At 48.3% G+C, this 20669-nt stretch overlaps 1 protein-coding gene, 1 long non-coding RNA gene and 2 other non-coding genes across 6 annotated transcripts in view; 1 reads left to right on the forward strand and 3 right to left on the reverse strand.

Annotated features, from left to right (window-relative positions):
* Nucleotides 1–2041, forward strand: part of LRRC75A (leucine rich repeat containing 75A) — a 71304-nt gene extending 69263 nt beyond the window's left edge. For both annotated transcript variants that reach the window (XM_061470044.1, XM_061470043.1), the window contains exon 4: nt 1077–2041. In XM_061470044.1, the coding sequence (XP_061326028.1) occupies nt 1077–1662 (586 nt within the window). In that variant the 3' untranslated portion in view covers nt 1663–2041. The remainder of the gene's footprint in view (nt 1–1076) is intronic.
* On the reverse strand, nt 1665–11739 carry LOC133277851 (uncharacterized). 2 transcript variants are annotated; one of them, XR_009746368.1, is made up of 4 exons: nt 11581–11739; nt 5949–6145; nt 2366–2447; nt 1674–1799 (listed from the first exon to the last, which is right to left on the reverse strand). It is a non-coding gene; the product is annotated as an uncharacterized LOC133277851 (long non-coding RNA). The 2 variants fall into 2 exon arrangements; XR_009746369.1 differs by lacking the exon at nt 2366–2447 and having other exon boundaries at nt 1665–1799.
* Nucleotides 11740–18020: 6281 nt separating this feature from the next.
* LOC133278221 (small nucleolar RNA SNORD65) lies at nt 18021–18094 on the reverse strand. The gene has a single exon (XR_009746478.1). It is a non-coding gene; the product is annotated as a small nucleolar RNA SNORD65 (small nucleolar RNA).
* A 927-nt stretch (nt 18095–19021) lies between these two features.
* Nucleotides 19022–19096, reverse strand: LOC133278217 (small nucleolar RNA SNORD49). Its single transcript, XR_009746474.1, has one exon. It is a non-coding gene; the product is annotated as a small nucleolar RNA SNORD49 (small nucleolar RNA).
* Nucleotides 19097–20669: the final 1573 nt, after the last annotated feature.

A 20669-nucleotide genomic window follows, 5' to 3' on the forward strand; every position in this document is an offset into this window, starting at 1 on the left:
CACTTGACAGCTTGATCCCGCTAGAACCACCTTTGGTGCTCAAACGCTGCAAGACAAGAGTAATTTAGTTCGGTTAGGTGGGAAGTGGTTATGAGTGAGGCATCACCCGGAGGGCTCCAGCTTCTCTACACCTCGCTTGCTGGGGCTGTTCCAGCAGTGATGCAGTGGTACAGATGGGAGAGCAATAGCTGCCAAAAGATGAGCACCACTTTATTCCTTGTAATAATAAATATACTATTTCACTGGTTTCTTTCCACCACCCCCCCCAAAGTCCCAATTGAGAGAAGCACATCACATTAACAGCTATCTTCCTGCCCACGTACAGGTTAAATGAGCCCTTCTAAAGGGATAAGTATAGATCCTGTTAAATTACTGTGGAGGTGTGCGTTTGAGGCTGCAGCTAAGCCAGCAAACCACAAATAGCAGTGCCCCTGCAATGGGTCCCCGGGGCACAGGGCAGTTTAGTGGGAGTCCAGATTGGTTGATGTAGAGCAATAAATGGCACTGGATCATTTAATAATAGGTTTTGCATCGCCATAAGAAAAAGAACTACAAAAACTTGTATTAAACAAAGAGAACTATCGGTAGTTTAAGTTAGCCTTCTTGTTCTGCAACCGAGGGGTGCTTGGGGATGGATCCCTGGCTGTGTTCAAGGCTAGGCTGGATGGAGCCTTGGGTGATGTGGTCTCGTGTGAGGTACCCCTCCCTGTGGCAGGGGGGTTGGAACTGGATGATCTTAAGGTTCTTTCCAACCCAAACCATTCTATGATTCAATGGGTCCTGCACCCAGGTAAGGTATTTCTACTGGAGCTGTTTGGTCCTACACATCTGGAGCTATTTTCCCATGTTAAATAAGCTTTAAGACTAGAACTGACATTGTTAAAGCGAAGGCCTGACTCTTCAGATGAAGGATGCTTAAGGTTCAAGGCCACGTTGGACAGAGCCTTGGGCAACCTGGTCTAGTGTGAAGCAACCCTGCCCATGGCCCTAGATGGTCCAAAGGACCTTTCCATTCTATGGTTCACCTTGTCACCACTGATTTAAACCAGCCTCTCCTTTTCTTCCCCCTGCTCCAGCTTGAAAGCTGTCCTGATGGGAAAGCCTCAGGACAACACGGTGGACTTGTCGGGCATCCCGCTGACCCTGAAGGACCTGGACCGCGTCACGTCCTACCTGCAGCACAGCTCGGAGCACATCGACACGGTGGAGCTGTGCTTCACGGAGCTGACGGATGAGATGCTGCTGCAGCTCCTGCCCGCCCTCTGCATCCTGCCCCACCTCACCACCCTCTCCCTCAACGGCAACCGGCTCACCAAAGGCATCCTACGGGACCTCACCGAAGCCCTCAAGGACCCCAAGAAGTTCCCCAGCATCACCTGGATCGACCTGGGTAACAACGTGGACATCTTCTCCTTGCCTCAACCCTTCCTGGTCAGCCTAAAGAGACGGTGCCCCAAGCAAGGGAACTTACCGACCATCCTGGAGTTTGGAGAGGGGCAGGTAAGCGATATGGAGAGCCAGGATGGTCTGGCTGACAGTCAGGAGGACCTGCGAGCTGGAGCAGACAAGACTCACACCACAGGCTCGCAGCAGAGAGACAGAACAGTCGAGGTTGGGGAGCTCCCCAGCTGGGAGCAAGGTGCTGCTACCCCACAGACGTGATGTCCGGCTCTCTTGGGCGGGCACGTTGAGCAAGGATGGCTTACAGCTGAGACCTCGGCAATGGAGGTTGATCCATACAGCTCTGGGAGTCCAGATTGCTGCCTTCCTCCTCTTCCATGTGTGTCAACTTGTTTTTCCTTTCAAAGAACACGTAAAGGTGATTATGTTGAATGCTTGTGTCTTATGGAAGCCGGCCAGGTATCTTTAAACACGAGGGATGTGCTGGGCTTTCTAACCTCTCAGAAATGCATCTCCAAGGTGGTGTAAAACGAGGCTCCGAGAAGAAATAGAGGGGAAGAAGTGCCCAGCCTTAGCAGAGAAGGACTCCCTTTCCTTAGCACTGGGTCTAACCAGACCCCAGCTGCTCTCCCATGTGTGATGGGCAGAGATAAACCTTACATCCTTTCCAATCCCGACTTCAGGAATGGCTGAGGAAGAGTGTTATCTGCTGAGATACAACCCAGGTGTGACCACCCGCTCACCGGGGGGGGTGTTTGTCTTAACATTGTGAGGCAGCCCATAGGAAAAGCTTTGCTTTCCTAGTGTGGAGCTAAACCCCATCCCACAGTGTGCCTGGACACCACTCACCCTCCAGCCTTACCTAGAGCAGGCTGGCACTTGGGCCTGCCCACTGCTTGGCTGTAAAACCCAGCTTCCCTCCAGCCGTGCTGCTGGAGCAGCTCCAGAGCTGTTCAGGTGGTACCTGGAGCACTGCTGGGGGTATTTGATCCATTCTGGGGAGGGATCTGCAGGATCTGGAGCCGGGGCTCAGCTCAGGTTCATTCCTGGCAGCAGGAGAACACGATGCTGGTTTAGAACAGCAACACGGCTGGGTTCAGCCCCGTGCCACTGCCGGCTCACTCAGCTGTGTCCCTCGCCCACAGGACCAGAAGTGCTTTGTTTCTAGGACACAGTTTGGGGATTTTCCCCCAGAACGTGTGGGTTCGATGGGGTTTTAGATGAAAACGGCTCAGCCCCGAGCAGCAGCAGCCCTGGGATGGGCGCTTTGGCTTGTGAACCAGAACTCCATCTGATCCCAAACCTGGGGGAGGGCAGAAAAGGGGTCAAAACCCCCCTCTCCCTTCTGTTCAAAGGCCCACATGTGACTCCCTTGCCTCACAGGGAGCCCCTTTCTACCTGTTCAAAGCCCTGCTTTACCCCGTTTCCCTGGCTCGCAGCACTGACTCCGGCTTTGCTTTGTCTGGGGGCAAACATGGACTCTTGGCCATCTCCTTGGCTCTGTTCATTCAACATCCCTGCACCAGGAAGCTGTTTCCACACTGTCAGTGGCTGTAGGTATCTTAGAAGAGACTCTGCTGCTTGTTTTAATACACTTGGCACCATTCAGTAGGATTTGCATGTATCCAAGCCTTTTTCCTTCTTTTTTTAATGCTAACTCGTCCCAAACAGGCATGAGAAGAGCTCTGCAGTGAATAAACTGTTCTGTTTGAATAAAGGAGCTTTCCATCACCTAAATAAATGACAATGGTGTTTAATAAAGACCCAGCATTGAGTTGTGCCTCTGTACAGGGTGAATTCCCAACTGACAGCCCTAGAGCATCCCAGTTATGACCAGAGGATAAAGCAAGTGCTAAGCGACGCAGGGCTGGTTCTTGGTTATGGTTCCTTGGTTATGGAGCCTTGTTCCAGCACCCAAACCGTGGTAGGGGACAGGACATGGGAGCAGCGTTGTCCTAACTCACACAAGACCCCTCCTGCAGCACTTAGGGACTATTTCCACCATTATGAGAACTTTAGTAAGGTATAAATCCCTTTATATAGATCTATATTTATAAAGTATAAAAATACAGTAGAAATATAATAAAAAGTATAAAAATACATTTTATAAAGTATATTTTCTATATAAAGTGTATTTTTATGTGTGTGTATTACTTATACATACCAGGGGGTACAGACGAAGCAAGATGTGCTACACCAGGCTGACCAGGTCTCAGGTGCATCCTTAACCATCAACCCATCCTTGAGGGAGGTTTGTGCTTCTCCCCCTCCCCAGGATCCACACGTGGGGGTCCTCCTCTCCTGGCTGTGGGACGGAGGCTCTAGAAGGTGTTTTGTTCCTATGGGAAGGCTGACAGACACCCGGGGCAGGCAGTGGGACACAGGCAGCAAATCCATCATCACTTCTCCATCCACCACGTGCACACGCGGCCCTGCTGTGCCAGCAGCACATCCCTCATGGGGTGTTGTTAACTCAACATGGGGGGGTTCATCAAGAACAAGATTTCTCCTTGCAGAAAGGAAACTTCATTTATTCTATAAGAAGTCAGGCCCTGGTTTGCTCAGCACCTCAGTGCCCAACCCCTCCTCAAGCACAGCGCAGGCCCCTTTGTCTGTCTAAATCACAAACCCCTTGCTGCAAGCTCTGTATTTTCAGCTAAGTATTTGCACTGGAAGCAGCCTCCCTGGGCCTCAGCATCATCTGGACCCCTGGTTTGACCATGCAAAGCCATAAACCAGAGGCCCTTTGCCTTTAGAGCGCTGCATCGTTTACTGATGCTCTGCACGCTCAGCTCCCTCATTGACACAAAGCACCCGGGAGGCTGGTCCTGCTCTGCTCTTGCTGTGAAGAGCATCAGTCGGGACACACTTTGCCCTTAGCAAGTTCTTTCTACAAGGGGCTGCCCAAAAGCCAACCAAAAGCTCCCCTTTTGGCTGCAGAGGGCTTCATGCAAGGCTCTGTCCCCAGCGCCGCTGCTCTGAAACGCTGTGATTGCATCCCTTGTGTGATCACCCAAAAAGGATGAGCTCTATGGAAGAAGAACCCCACATCCCTCTTTGCACCACTGGTACAGACGGGCTGTGCCAGTATCTCTGTGCCCAGACAGGATTTAGCCCTTCTGAGAAAGGGAAATAACTAAAAAGGGCACTTTTTTATCACTATATTGTGCGTGTTGAAGCATTGCACCAAGTCACTGACTTTCATAGGAAAAGAAAAGGCAGCTCTAGTAGAGACAGTGACTGTGGGATAAAAACAGGAGGCTGGAGCTCATCAGTCCCTTCCTCATGGCGTGCATTGGGTCAATTAGGCATTTATTGCACTTCGGGATCATGATGATCCTGTGGGCTCAGTAAAGAGAGGGAGTTTTGAAGCAAGCAGCATGAGCTGCTGCCTTTCCCCGCTCATCAGCATCAAAACAAGCCTGGAGCTCGTGCCATATATAATCAATGTTCCCTGTGCTGCTGCTCCTGGTCAGAGGCTTCTAAGCAGCCCTAGGAGAAGTATTTGAGTACTGAAAATCACTGCTGTTAGGATATTACAGTTACAGAGGTCATTTCTTGTCAAAGAGGGGAGGAAATGGCCACCATCGAGTTAAAATGGCCATAAAGCACCCACGCCTGGTTTGGTTTGTTATCTGCACCAGCACCACACAGCTCTGCCTCAGAACTGAGAGAAACGGGTCTGTGGGAGAAGATTTACACCTTCAGCAATGAAAATGGAACTGGAAATCATTGTGCACAGGTTGAAGAGCCCACGCTGAGGGGATGCTGAACGCCAAATTCTTACCCAAACCCCTCCAAACCCTTACCCAAACCCCTCCAAACCCTTACCCAAACCCCTCCAAACCCTTACCCAAACCCCTCCAAACCCTTACCCAAACCTCTCCAAACCCTTACCCAAACCCCTCCAAACCCTTACCCAAACCCCTCCAAACCCTTACCCAAACCCCTCCAAACCCTTACCCAAACCCCTCCAAACCCTTACCCAAACCCCTCCAAACCCTTACCCAAACCCCTCCAAACCCATACCCAAACCCCTCCAAACCCTTACCCAAACCCCTCCAAACCCTTACCCAAACCTCTCCAAACCCTTACCCAGACCCCTCCAAACCCTTACCCAGACCCCTCCAAGCCCTTACCCAAACCCCTCCAAACCCTTACCCAAACCTCTCCAAACCCTTACCCAAACCCCTCCAAGCCCTTACCCAAGCCTCCCCAAACCCATACCCAAACCCCTCCAAACCCTTACCCAAACCTCTCCAAACCCTTACCCAAACCCCTCCAAACCCTTACCCAAACCCCTCCAAACCCTTACCCAAACCCCTCCAAGCCCTTACCCAAGCCTCCCCAAACCCATACCCAAACCTGCCATAGAGGAAAGGCCAAAAAGCGACCAGGCACCATTTGTGTCCTCAGAAACACAACTGCACCCATGTTGCATTAACTGGGAGCGCATCGCCAAGAGCTGCCATTGCCAAGGAAACAGACTGACCTTCTTAGCAGTATCCCTCTATTAACGCTGCTGAGAAAGGGAGAAACCACCCAACCTTGCCTCTCCAGTGCAGTGCTCCTGGGGAAGCAGCAGATTTCACCTCTCCCGAATGGAAACACTGCGCTGATCCCATTCTGCCTTCCTTCCAGGGGCAGCTGAGCTTTCGGCCGCCTGGGGGCCGTGCTCCACCGCCAGATACACACAGCAAGAGATGATCTTTCCAGCTCTGTTGAGCATCTTGAACATTCAATCCTGCAGGACAAAGGGGAACCGGATGGGTCACTGCCAGCATGCGAGGGTCGCTGCTTCATAGAGCCAGCCCCATCTTCACTAAGTACTATCTAATGCTCAGCAGTTGTAAGCAAAAGAGCTAATGGCCCTGCAACACAGAACCTGCTGGGCTCTGGGGATTCAGCCTTCCCTTTCCATGCCTTGGAGGAATAGAAGTCCTATGAGATGGAGTTAAAGCTCAGTGGGGATCGCTCCCCTCCCTCACAGCACCCCACAAGCAGCGATGGCACACATGGGTTTGCAGCACATCGTAACTGCTATTTCTCATGCAAAGTTAGACAATAAATAAGGAATACAACAGGTTTGGGCCCTATGATGTGTTATATATATGGGAATCGAGGCATCAATCCCTGACACCTACAGCCCAGAGCATCCCTTGCTCTCACTTTACTTACACCATCACCCCCCATCCTCCCTGGTCTTTATTCAGGGGTTCCTGGGTACTCCCATAGGTACCCAGGAGGGTCTTTGGCCTGGGAACACAACCGGCTTTGCCTGCATCCACTCAAGAGCTGGGGTTTCCCCGACGCAGCCTTCTCTCTGCCTTAGCAAAGCCCAGCTTGGGTTCTATTTATTCCCATTCCCTTCTTGAGCTTTAAGGCAGAAACATCCCTTTGCAGCCTGCGGAGGATTTCCCATGTGCTCCTCAGGGGCAGCCAGCACTGCAGGGGAGAACTGAAACAGTGATTAAACTGCAAGGGGGGGGTTCAGGCTGGGGTGTTTCCTTCCTTCCACCTGCATTTTGCAGCCTCTGGGCTGTACAGAAGGAGGCTGGTGGGAAAGAGCTGTGCATGGGGAATGGGAATGGAAAAGAATCGCAACTGCTGCAGGAGAGGGTGGGTTTCAATGTGGAAAACGTGGGACCCGGAGAGCAGCGGCTCTCCTGCCTCCTGCTGTCACTACAGGCAGGAATGGGAAGATGCAGGGCGTGGGGAGTAGGAAGAGGGTTTCGCAGGGACAGAGGAGGGTTTCTTACACTTGGGAGATGCGGAGTGAGCACCCTCCTGGGCGCAGATACAACCCAACCCCTAAAGGCAGGAGCGCTCCAAGCAGCCTGGAATAAAGCTACATCAGTCTCATCCCGTTAGCCCAAGCCCAGCAATGCCGAGCTGCCACGTCCCTGAGCAGAGCCACCAACCCCACGTATACCCCAGGGTCCCTCCTTCCAAAACCATGATCAGGCCACATCCATCAGGCCTTTCCCACCTAAGACATAACAGCCAGGGAATGCTTTTGAAGGCGGGGAGCCAAGTGGTAACAAAACCTCTATGTACTCTGCTTATTGTGAGGAAAATCAGTCCTTGAGGGAGTGCTCCAGCTGCAGCTGGTAACATAGAGAAGAAAGCAGCAGGAGCTCAGGAAGATGTCTGCAGGATGCTGTTTCCCCAGGGAGAAAGTTTGCAATAAGGGATATGAGACCAGAGAACACAGAGACCAAGGCAAATCTCCCCCACGACATCTGGGATTAAAACCCATCCACGTAAGAACCCAGTAAGAGGTTAGGCTGAACCTTCCAGCTGCTCCCATGCCACCTGGAGCCTGATGTTCCCCCCCCTTATAGAAGTCCTGGGTAGGAGAATCTGTTGCATTATTCAGCAGCAGCTCATGCTGGTGTGTTTAGTGCTGGCCCTGGAGATGGCAAATAACCTGCTGGAGCTCAGCTAATGGGGAAAACTTATCTATTGGCACCTGGAAAAGTAAGTGTTACCTCTCAAGGAGTACCTGGTTTACATACAAACCACTGAGCATCGTTAGATACCAGAGATGCTTTAGCTCTTGCAGATAAAGAGCTCTGAACCATTACATTGCAGTTCAGATGGGTGCAGGTCTTGGAATCGTTCTTCTTGGTGGGGTGATACCAAAACACTTCAGGAACCAGGAAAAATGCCAGATGCCAAGTAGTGGGGAGGACCAGCTTCTTGTGAGCAGGGATGGATGGATGAGACCACCTTCCCCTTGCAGCCCCTCAGCCATCTCCCAGATTTCACTGTGCAAATACTGCACCCAACTGTGAAATCTCCCTTTTACTACAACCATAAAGAATAAATAACAATAATCTGATAGATCCTAGTTGTTGATGCTTATGGCAATGCTGCAGGTCTTGGCCGGGATGAGGGCTCTCTAGCAGCAGACGCTGTACAAACACAACAGCCCCAACCACAGGCAGCACAGCATCCTTTCACCACGCACTCAAAGCTAACCACCAGCAAAAGTGAGCCCCTCCAAGGAACTTCTTTACAAGAAGATGGATTGGGAGACCAGTTTCCCTGATTTACACTGCCTTTGGAATCACACTGCTATGGAATCCCTGTGTCCTGCACTAGGAAGAGCATCGCGGGGGTGCCTGCCAAGGCTCACGGCTCCAGGTTTGAGTTGGCAGATGAGCCTTCAGAGGTCACAGCTAAATGGAGTCATTTCATTGACTGCACCATTAATTGCCTGCCCAGCAGAAAGCTGCTGCATGATGGACAAGCAGCTAATTTACAACAGCTCTCTCCTAGGAAGCTTTATTACAGAGAAAGGCAGTAGCAATTGGCCAGGCAGCAGCGACTCCTGCTCCCCTGCTACCTGGTGAGATGGTCGAGCTTATAACAAGCTTACTGACCTCCTTTTTCAGGCACTGCAATAAGCAATGGCTCCAAACAACATCCTAAAAGGATGGCAAAAAAGAGCTGTACGACCAAAAGCTGTCATTTAGAGAGCTGAGCGCTTGCTGCGGATGAAATGGGGATGTTAGAGCGTTTCTTTGAGCAGCCATGATCACTAAGGTGGTGGGGAAAGGAAGTATTGCATCTGCTTTGCTTGTGCAGCACCATTAACAAACGCTAGTGCAGGATTTGGCCACAAGCTTTGCTAACTGGGAAGGGTGGAAGTGACACTGGCTCCCAAGCTGGCAAGCATTCAGGAATACAGTGCCAGCTTCTTTCACTCTAACATCATAAGCCCAAGGCTCAACTACTCCCGATGGATGGGGAATTGGAGACACTTTGTTTATAGCCCCTTCTGGCAGTTTTGGGCTTGCATTTTCTAGCTTCTATAACCATACAGAGGAGACAGCTGGTTTTAACCTGGCTTAGTTTATGGTTGGCCATGAACTGATCTAACAGAGAAGACGCAACCTGTTCACCACCACCTTCAGTCATTCGTGCGGATTCCTACATTCATTCCCTGAGTTTTCTGCTTCCTCATTGATTCCACGGCCCCTGTGCCATCTTCCACTCTTTGCTAGTTTGTTAATTCAGCCTGAGGAGGAAATAAACCTGCAGAGCCTATACAGCATCCTTCAAGAAGGGGTCCCACCTGGCAGGCTGGGCTGAGCAATCGGTTGCCTCTTGAGTAAGCCCATTGAGGGCTGCATCTCTTAGAGAGTTGTTAGTGGAAACAGAAGCAGCATTTGAGGTTTACAAAAGGGGACAAAGATTGATCACTGAAGATGTGGCCAATGCATTTAGCACTCTGGGTAAGGGCTGTGAGGCTTCTCTACTGCTCTCCCCATAGCTTGCTGTGTTACCTGTCAGCTGTGTCTTTCCCTAAGGGAAACCAGAGCTCCCCTTGGTTTGTACAAGCCTTTGAGATGCTCAGTGAGGAGGATTTTGCACCCCAAGCAGCAGCTGAAGGCCTCCAAAAGCACCACAAGCAACAGACAATGCAAGATCACAGCTACACAATTAGACCTCAAAGCACCTCATTACAGGCATAATGGATAACCAGCGACCCAGGTATACACAGAAAACCGCAAGATAAGGAAGGGACACTGGCTGTTAACGCATACAGACAATCCTGCATCACCATAAACTGCATCATCACAGGAATGAACCTCTCTTTTCCTCTTTGGCCTCTTGTCTTGCTATTACTTCCAGGTAAGCCCTGCAATTCCAGCTGCTCTTATGCAGATGGAACACAAGGCAGTATATAAAAGCAACCTCTGAGCACCACGGACATCCCATTTTGGTACATGATTCCTGCTGAATCCTGCACAGAACTGCAGGCAGAGGTGGACAGATTATCCAACACACAAAGTAAAAGGCATCTGCTTCAGATTGTGCCTTCACACATCACTCCCCAACAGAACTTCACCATCCCATGTTTGCTTTATTTCATCTCCTTCGCTGCTTGTTAAATGCTGAATTTAAAGGCTAAGCACCTTTCCAGGCACTCTGGGGGAAGCTGTTCTTCTTGCAGGCTCAGAGCTCCCCTGCACCACGTGCACTGGGAACAGCACAGAGCTGCAAGCTAAGATGCAAAGTTCAGCCTCTCTTTGTGCCCTCACTCGCCTCCCTTTGTCTTTTTCCATCTCTTGCAATGAACGTGAATGCAGTTGGCAGCTTTTCACGGCAAACAGGCAAACGATAAGGGGGAGAGCATGAGAAGAACAGAGCATTTACTTCCCCTTTCCAAGCGGAGACGAAGGGAGGCTTTGCAAGCGCGCTCAAAGCCAACCGGGGATCCACGTTTTGCCAACAACCGGCAAGAGTTGCTGTCAAACTCACTCCATTGTTCAGCCAGGATAAAAGAGCAATAAACCAAAGCAGCAGAACAGCCTAAAGCGCTGCAACAGCCGGGAGATGCAAGGCGGCTTTCACTAAAGCTCTCTTTAGAGCACAGGTCCAAACCTCAGCTCCCATCAGGGCTAAGTCAGGTAAAGCCATTTGGTGGCATAGAAAGGCACCTGCAAGGCAATAAATGAAGCAAGCCCTCAGTGCTGCTGGGGGAAAAGCTGGCACCCATCTCAGAGGTAAACTCAGTCTTCTGCCTGTGTCTCACTGCTGAGACTGCTCTCATTCTAGCTCATTAACCAGAGTGGGTATCGCTTCTTTAAGCAGCGGTACTATTAGGAGGCAGTAGAAGGCAAGAGCTATATTCCCCACCCAGCACACGCAATGGAACTGCAGCTCTAATCTAGGAGGTGCAGCCCAATCTTAGCAGCTCAGGTCTGCACATCAGCAAAGTGACCTATCCGATGGGCAGAGCCCGCTCCAACCTGCCAAGAGAGCCTCATATTAGTTAGTCCCACACTAATTCATGGACTCAGGGATTAAACCAGCCTTCCCTCATGAGAACTGCCAAGCAAGAGCCAAGCAACCAGTTAATAAGCAACACCATACACTCGCAATAAATCATCACCTCTGCTGCACAGCTCTTACACGTTTAAGTTTCTAAAGGTCTTTAATCACTGTGCTCCTCCAAATCATCCATTGCTTTCCCCTTTCCCTCCTCGCCCCCCCAAACTCCTTCCAAAGTAACAGACACCAACAGCCCCCTCTTGCAACCCTCTCTGTGCACAAACAGCAGCATTTCCCCATGCCCAGCAATTATTTCCATCTCCCCTCTTTCATTCCTAGGAAAACCTGAGAAGTGTGCTCAGGATTTCTCCAGGAAATCAGAGTTTTTCTTACCTGCCTTCGTTTTCCCTTGTAATGGATGTAGGGGCCACCTCTCCCTCCTCCTACAGCCATGCCCTTCTGCCTTCAGGTCTGCATCTTCAAAGGCTCCTTGCTTAACCATCCATCAGAAATGCATCTCTTCCTTTGGACTACTTCCAAACCCACCCAGCACTGCCCTATTCCTTCCTTGGAGCACAATAATTTAGTATCACTTTAATAAAGTAGTGGATTTTGCCAAGGGAAGAAAGAGAAGGAAAACCCAAGATCCTCACCCTATGCAGGAGCACTAAATGGGAGGGGTTAGAAACGAAAGGGAGATAAACAGCCTCACCTGAGGCCCCCAACAAGCACCAGGTGTTCAATCAATGACTCAGCGAATGGCCTGACCTCCAGCCAAGCCCTGCAGCAGCCCTGAGGCTTCTAATTGCATTCATCAGGCTCTGATGTTGTTCAGCACAGATTGGGCCACCCCTTCTTGCAAGGACCTGCAAGACCTTGGTTTTCCACAGGTGACCACATTATCAGGGGCTAGGGGGAATTGCAGGTGCCGTTTTAATCCCTTTGATTAAGACCTGTGAAGGTGAGAAGCGTCTGACAGTTTAAATCTGCTTTCATAGTTACAGATCTGCACAAACATCCCCTCTGAACAGGCCAAAACTCCACTCCCACAGCGATCGGGCTCCTGAATGTGCTTCTCCAGAGGTTCAAGAGGGAAGAAGCTTCCCCAAAGTGTAACTTCACTGCCACTTTCCGCTTTCCTTTTATCCCTTTCCTCTGACTTCGTGATCTCCAATTTCCTCCATGTACTTCACACATCCTTTTGCAGCATCCCATCTGCAAACCCACTGCCTTGACTTGCTGCTCCCCTGGACTTAGGGGTTCAGGAAGCAGAGCTGCCTTTTCCACCTCCCTCTTTCCATTGACACAAGCTGATGAGTGTTCACTAAACCACTGACCCCCAAAACCTTCACCAAGAGCCACCCAGAGCAGCGGCAGCCATCAGACCAGAGCTGTGCCTCCATCCATGTAACCAGCTGCAGGTACCACATCAGGTGTCATTGTTGCTACCTCGGTCCTGCTCTTCTCCACCCTGAAACCCTTCTTCTTCCTCCTCCTCTTTCGCCTCTGAGCTGCTGATACGCTGCCAAGAGGCACAGCATTGCTGTCATCTCCAAAGACCTGTTTGAAGCTTTTAAAGCAGGAGCTTTGAAATACCTTCTCTTTGACGTGGTCTCCTGTTTTGGACTACCAAACAGCCTGGTGCTGACACAAGAGCTTTATATTGCCCCTGCAAAGACAGAGTATCTTCCTCCCCCAGTGCAGAAGCATACAGGCTGGTTGAGAGATGACTGGATACATACATGATCAAACTGAAAGCCCACACACCTTGGTGCAGCATCCTCCCATTACCTTCAGAAATCACTGCACTTCAAAGCTCCCAGCTCACCCCTTGCCTTGACACGATTCCCATCATCTTCACAGCAAGTATCTTCTGTATTCACATCCCCAGGAGCACTTGGCACAAAGACTATTATTTACTGCTATGGCTGAAGGTAATGAACACCAGATTGGACACAGGTCAGTAAAAATGCTTCATCCAACTGACCAAATGGGGCTTCCCTTTTCTCATCATCACCCCCCAGCAAGGCTCTCATCTCCAGCTTCTTTATCTGGAATGAGGAGGTAAAGCTGCTTCATGGGAACACTAGCAGATCAGTTCAAGATTATGTGATGGAGGCACAAGAGATGTAAAGCACTATATAAAGCATTTCATCTCCTGTTGCTGTGGGCCACATTATATTGCTGTGCATATTCATAGATCACCAACACATCAATATTGCCTTTGCTGTCAGATAAGAACCAAATACCACTCAAATGTTGACCCAAGTATTTAATAAAGTTTAAACTGTTCAGGACTATTTATTATATGGGTGATAAGCTTAGACTTAGCTAGGAAGGTATCTCTGAATGTGCTATCAAACCTCTACCCTATTCCACAGTTGTAACTTCAGTGATAACTGCACTGAATACAAACCCATAGGCAATGCAAACGAATCAAGTGCAGCCAGCATGTGTACAGAATACAAGAGCAATGAAGAAAACCAAACCTGGAGAATCCTCCTAAAGGGTAAGGAAAAAGCACAAACAAGGAAATCATTCAGAAGACTAAGAAAGAAATTAAAAGCATTAAAAACCCCAAGGGCAGCCCACCAGAAAGCCATAAGCAGCTTTAGAAACATGGATTATTTCATTGTTTAGAGAGTTCACGGTGCAGCTGTGCTATGCAGTTATTTTATCACAAATCCTTACAACTAAAAACGCTGTTACAAAGAAAATCCAAGCATTGACTTGCAAGCATCAGCAGGAGTCCAACACCCAAAAACCAGCACGTACAGGAAAGGCCTGAATTCTTGGAGCTGAAACTCTGAATGTTCCAATTTGATTCAAACAGCAGGATTCCAAACCCAATCTGCAGCCTAGAAATGATCCTCTCATGGGTTTACAGCTCCACACATAGGTACTGGGCTGGGAGGTGTCTATTGACTTCAGCTGAGCTGATGCTCAACATGCACCACCAAGGAACCACAGCAGGGCTTTAGCAAGCAGCTGGGCTGAAGTCCCTCCAACCACTGCATTGGAGTGAAAAGCAGATAATCCTTCATGTAGTTATTTTTACTAAAGAAACCCGAATTTTAACTCTTTTGTCTTCTAATTATACACTTTATTCACACACTCTTGTGTCACTGATGACTGCTTAGACCAAAACCACTTTGGGGCTGGGATTGCTTGCATAGCATCAAAGAAAACAGAGAGGTTCAGCCCTTGCTGGTGCTGCACTAACAACCATTACTAACAGCCAGATAAAGAGGGGTATTTTCCCTGTGCAAGGGATGCTCTGCATGTTAAAGTTGCAAATCTTATTAGACAACCAGGAAGGAACCAGCAGTAAAACTGTGGATCCCCAAACAAGATTCTCCCAAGGCTGCAAAGCCTTTCTCTATGATAAACCTGAATTTGATCACTGCACCATCTTGTGGGCTCCAGCTTCAGGAGGTAACACGGGGCAAACGTTATTCTCCCTCTTCCTGAATTAAGAGTACAGGAGCACAAAATGCTTTTTGTTCTTTAGTTCTGTCCTTCTTGCATGCTCTGAATCAAGTTCCACCCATTAAAATCTTACACTTTTAAGTACTGGGAGCAGTTGGTAACATTTGCCCAAAACTTGATTTTAAGCCTAAAACTGAGACACTAAATTACACAAACTGCCAAAATAAGGTGCATGTTTGTCATCCTACCAGACCACTAGATGATGTGTCAGCCTTGTTCTTCATAGGAAGACATGAGATGTGAACATCAGAAGCTATGAACAGCACTGAGCCTGCATGAGAAAGGTCAAACACCCCCCAGCTGTTTTGAGCCTCCACTCCTTGCTCTGAGTTGCCTGTAGCATCTGAGATTACAACAGACAAAGCATCTGCTAATGTGGCAGTTGGAAGAAAACAAACCCATAAATTTCCCTGGCATAAAACTAGTATCATCTCCGTTGTTCCTTGCTAGAGAACAGAAACTCTTCTGATGGTGCTTTGCTTCTCTTTCACTAATTTAAATAAGAGGGAGCAGAGGTGAAAGATGAACTGCTTTTCCATCTGCCTTCAGGAGAAAAGGAGTGAAGCTTCCAAATTTAGGGCTTATTTTGTTCTGAAAAGGTAAAATACAGTGTACCCCTTCCTCCCTTCTCATTACGTGGCTACAGCCAGCTAAAACTGAGCTGAAATGGCAGCTACCAAGCCAAGAAAGAACATCTTTAGATTTTAGCTAATAGCTGGGATATATTAATTATAGTAATTTACGGGTTTGCATGAGCGATTTCAATGCTGATGGAGATCTGATTGCTTTATACTACTAATCAAGAAATAATGATGATAACCAGCACTTACAGGAAATGTAGAGCTTGTGATTTACAAAAAGGAAGCCAAACACTGGCAAGGCATCCTCATACAGAAGGGAAGAAGCAAACAGCAAGGCTACTACACGGAGCAGCTACTCTCCACCAGGTCAGCAGTCAGAGCACGTATTGTGCAGCTCACACGTAATCACTGTGTTTTCTCTCACAAATGAATTACTACATGACGTTGCCATCTCTCCCCTTGCTAAGAGCTGGCGCTCAGCCACGCTGAGCTTCACTGGTTTTTCTTTCTGCTTTAATCCTCTCATCTATTTCAGATCTATCCATGGTTGTTAGCGGCTGTTGAGTGCCAGGGCCTCCTGCCAACTGTTCTCTTAAACCTTTAGAAAAGCCAAAATAATGGTATTTTTAAATCAGGATCTTTTTATTCCTGTTGCTTATTCCCCAACACTGTGAAGCTGATGTGCTCCAAATGTAATCAAAACAGAATGGCTCCATTTCTCCTCCCCCCAAGCACTGCGAGATGAATAGTGAGATTATCTCAGCTCCCCTGAAAGATCACAGTAATATGGTTAGGCCTTCTATTTTGTTCCATATTCCAATAGGAATAACACTTTCCCATTCATTCCTTTTAAAACCCCAGCCTGTTAGAGGATCCCTGCTGAGGAACTTTGGTTTTGATGAACACAATAAACAAGTAATACTAAAATGAAACTCATGAATAGTTAACTATAATAGAGAGCAACTTGTAACTTCAATAAACCCAGACACTTTCCTGTTCACAGTATTCCCAGATCAACTCTTCTCCGTTTTAGTAGTTCTGATACGTACTAGAAAGAACCAAACAATTAAAAACCCAAGCTGCAGCAAACCCATCTTGAGCAAATTAAAGTCACATAAGAATTTGTCGAGTTGTTCCTGTTTACTAAGGGCATTTTGCTCTGAAACCATTTTTAGCTCTAATGTGTATTACACCATCTAAGGAAGATCTTCTGTTGACATGTTCTAATACACAAGCTCTTAAAATCAGGCAAAAATTAGTTCTCTTTAAATGCTGGGAACAGAATGCAATTCTACTTTAAAATGTTAATTAAAAGGAACATTGGAGTAACCTGTTCTTCCAACTGCTCAAATGCATCAGAGAGATAAAAAGAAACTAGTTAGTTCCAACCACACTTTGCATACTCCACGGACACAGCCCTGTGATGCCAGACGGGGAGCACGGAGTCACAGCACCTTCCTTCGTTCAGGTATCAGTCAGGAGGTAAGTCAGACAAACCAGATCCAGGTCTTTGCAGTTGAGGCAGTCCCTGAGCCAGGACTGAACTCACATTTATGTCCCACTGTCACCACTTCTCCATGTCCCATCATGAAAACAAGCAAGCACTTGCCAACAGTGCGTTTATGGACTACAAATCCCTGCTTTGTTTGATGACAGCGAAGAACTGTTCACCTAAATTACTACAGTAACTATTACTCATGAGAAAATACCTATTTTTGACTGGTTTGTTGCCTGTCCTGAATGGCTCTTTAACAGCCACACCCCCTCTGGCAATATTCCCAACTGGGTCCAAGTTTCATTGCTTTCAGAAGGAATACCAAAGTATCTTTTACCTGGAGCTGTACAGTTAACATTCCTTCAGTCCTTGCTGGCACAGAATGAGTGCATGCTCACAAGGAACTAGTATCTTAATGAAGTTTACCTTGTCTCAGAAAGCACACGAAAAGCTGTACTAAAATCTTTCATTTGCTGACACCAAGTGGGCAAAATGATCAGTAACATCTGGTGGACGTGCTCAGTCACTCCAGGCTTGATGAGACTCTTACATTCCACACCTCCTGTAATTATAGAGTTTGAGCCTCTTTTCCTTTACATCTGGTGATTAATGTTAGATTCACACATTTGGACCATTATTTAGTTAGAATGCTGCTGCTGCAAGGACAGATTCTTCTACAGCTGTAGCAGACTTCAGAAAAGACTTGAGGCCAAAATAATGAAGAAATGGCCTGGAAACAAGCTACAGAAATAGCTGTGTTTGCTCTTCTTGCTGTAGAGGTATTTAAGGCCTCGTTTCTCCAGTAATTAGAGCAGCAGTGTAAGCATCGCTTGTTTAAACCGTTTAAAGTAAATTGCCAAATACCAGATAGATGCTGACACAACTAAAACCTAATTATCTGCAGCAATTACACTGTGGTGTGTATGCATCTCCTTTATATTATAGTGAATTCTAGGAGTGCTCAGCATGGCTTTTAAAAACATGCTGGGTAATGGAAAGTCATTCCTTAGTGCATCAAGTGACAAAACCAGACCCAGTTGTTTGCTTTGAGATAGGGTTTTAATAGATGTGCCATCAAAACAGTGTCACTGTTACCATTTCTTAATGTTTTAAGTACAAACACGGGTCTCCAAGCTCACACACGGGTTTTGCTGGATTCCTTCTCCCTCAGACAAGATGTTCTCAAGCGTAAACACCTGTAACACAACAGCATGGGTGAGTTAACCACTCCCAGCAAGTATCAAGCCATTTGCTAATGTAAGGGATATCATCAGAAAACCCTTTGCTCACCACCAGTCAATCTGCCGGTAATTCCAGCAACTTGTGGTTGGTTTCATCACATGATACCTTTATTTCTAGCAGAAAGAAGACCTTTATCCCTTTGCTCTACAGAGCCATCAGCAAAACCGCAGTGCAAAAGACAACAGCTCTTACGCATCTGCTGCCCTTGTTTTATTACAAGCTACTTTTTGGCCTAGAACTTCAATTATTATACTTCTAGAGCTAAGAATATACAGACAGAAACACAGCCAACGGGAATGTTCTCAAGCAGATCATGTTTCTGAGACTGCAGACAAATCCCATCATGTTAAACTAACAGCACACCAAGTATTAAACTCACCTAGAGGAACCTCCTGCTCATTCTGTCTCACTGCCTTCTGCAGGACTTGTGAAGAGCTGTAACATCACGTGGTAGATGTGAGGAACAATTAGTACATGGCAGCAGAGACCTGCAAGCTACACCTAAATATAGATACCAGGAAATAAGCATCAGGCTTTGAATACTGAGGATGAGAGGAGGGGAAGTGGATCGATTCAAGTTATGAAGTACGCTTCTTGAGGTTTTTTGCAGCCTATAAACCTCACTTGTTCCCAATTTAGATCCCACATGGTACAAAGCTCTACATGAGTCACTGAAATTTTTTGAGGCCAGGTTGGATGTGGGTGAGATGGTTTAGTGTGAGGTGTCCCTGCCCATGGCAGGGGGGTTGGAACGGGATGATCTTAAGGTCCTTTCCAACCCTAACTATTCTATGATTCTAAATTCATCACTCACCTTCACATTAGGGCCATCTCCAAAGTGTAATCTACTCCCTATGACACCTTCATCGGGAAAGCCAGGCTCTGCAGACAGTGACACAGATGGACACGGAGCTATGTTAAGATATGACAAGGGCAATTTTCACGGACAGCAAGCATAATTAAGGGTTGCCCCATTAGTTCCAGAAGACAAACTTAAGAACCCAAACCCCGCAGGCACGCAGCTGTGTTTCAGACACGTGAGGATGTTATCGTCAGTTCTCGCATCTGACGGCACTTCCTATTCAGGGTTATCATCATCAACAGCCAACTTTTGTACCCGAGCCCTTCAAACACCACAAAGTGCTTCATCCTGAACCAACAGTCATCCCCCCCTTGGCTTATGAAAGGCATTAGCTCTCTTAATGATGTGTAAATGAGGCTTGAGCTAATTTGCTTTAAGATGCAACTGCTACATGTTATTTTTTACTAACTGTCCTGCATTAACTGCTTCACATCAACAACTTTCCATACACCTTAGTGCAAGTTAAAACTTTAACTTACCTTTTCTACTTCAAGTCATCTTCCTGCTGTGGGGATAAAGCAAAAGAAGCATTACTAGAAGAGTCAGCACAGTGAGTTTAGGAAAAAAGTAGGTTTCTAAAGTAACAGCTTATTTTATAAAGTAGATTTATGCAGGAGAACAAATCAACACGCAACCAAAACCAGGACCTCAGGACCAATGCCCTAAAACCATCACCTACGTCCTGCTGCAACAGGCCCTGATAAAGTCTCTCCCCATCTTTCCTTTAGCCCCTTTTAAGTACTGAAAAGCCACAATAAGGTCTCTTGGGAATCTTCTCCAGGCTGAACAACCCAAACTCGCGGTCATTCCTCACAGGAGAGATGCTCCAGCCCTCTGATGGAGTGATCCATTTGCTAAATATATCGTTATAAAGCTGAAAACCCACGGAAGCACAGGAATACCATGTGCTAACCGCAGTGTTACCCCCACAGCCCCGAGCGGGGCAGGCCTCTGCCCCAGGAACGAAGGCCTAGCCCGAAAGCGACCAGAAGGCTCACGAGGAGGCAATCGAATGTGACCGGGGTTTAACCCCCATGTCGAGCCCTTCATAGAACAGTTAGGGTTGGAAAGGACCTTAAGATCACCCAGTTCCAACCCCCTGCCATGGGCAGGGACACCTCACACTAAACCATCTCACCCAAGGCTTCGTCCAACGTGATCCTGAACACTGCCAGGGATGGAGCATTCACAACCTCCCTGGGCAACCCATTCCAGGGCCTCAGCACCCTCACAGGAAAGGATTTCCTCCTTAGATCCAATCTAAACTTCCCCTGTTTCAGTTTGAACCCATCACCCCATGTCTTATATCACTACAGTCCCTAATGAAGAGTCCCTCCCCAGCATCCCTATAGGCCCCCTTCACATCCTGGAAGCTGTTCTGAGGTCTCCATGCAGCCTCCTCTTCTCCAGGCTGAACAGCCCCAACTCTCTCAGCCTGTCTCCATACAAGAGGTGCTCCAGTCCCTGAGCATCCTCGTGGCCTCCTCTGGGCTTGTTCCAACAGCTCCATGTCCTTTTGTCCTTCCTACAGCTCAGGCATGGCGGTGCCCGGCGCTACCTCAGCCCGCGCCATGCCCCGGCCTCCCAGCCGCAGCCCCATCCAACTCACCGAGAACGGGTTCGCACCGCTCCCAGCACGGTCCCGGCTCCTCTCACGGGGTATCGGCCCCCCCGGTGCCGGTTCCCACCTCCATGCCCGGCCCTGTGGGGACGAAGGCCGTCAGCGCCACACACCGCCATGCCGCAGCCCTCCCTTACCCGCCCGCTCTCCCTCCGTGTGTGTGCCCCCCCCCTCCGCTTCCCCCAATGGTCC

This window comes from Pezoporus flaviventris, unplaced genomic scaffold, assembly GCF_033815535.1.
Source record: "Pezoporus flaviventris isolate CSIRO_AGI_PZ_B2104156 unplaced genomic scaffold, CSIRO_AGI_Pfla_v1 ptg000063l, whole genome shotgun sequence".
Taxonomy (NCBI): domain Eukaryota; kingdom Metazoa; phylum Chordata; class Aves; order Psittaciformes; family Psittacidae; genus Pezoporus; species Pezoporus flaviventris.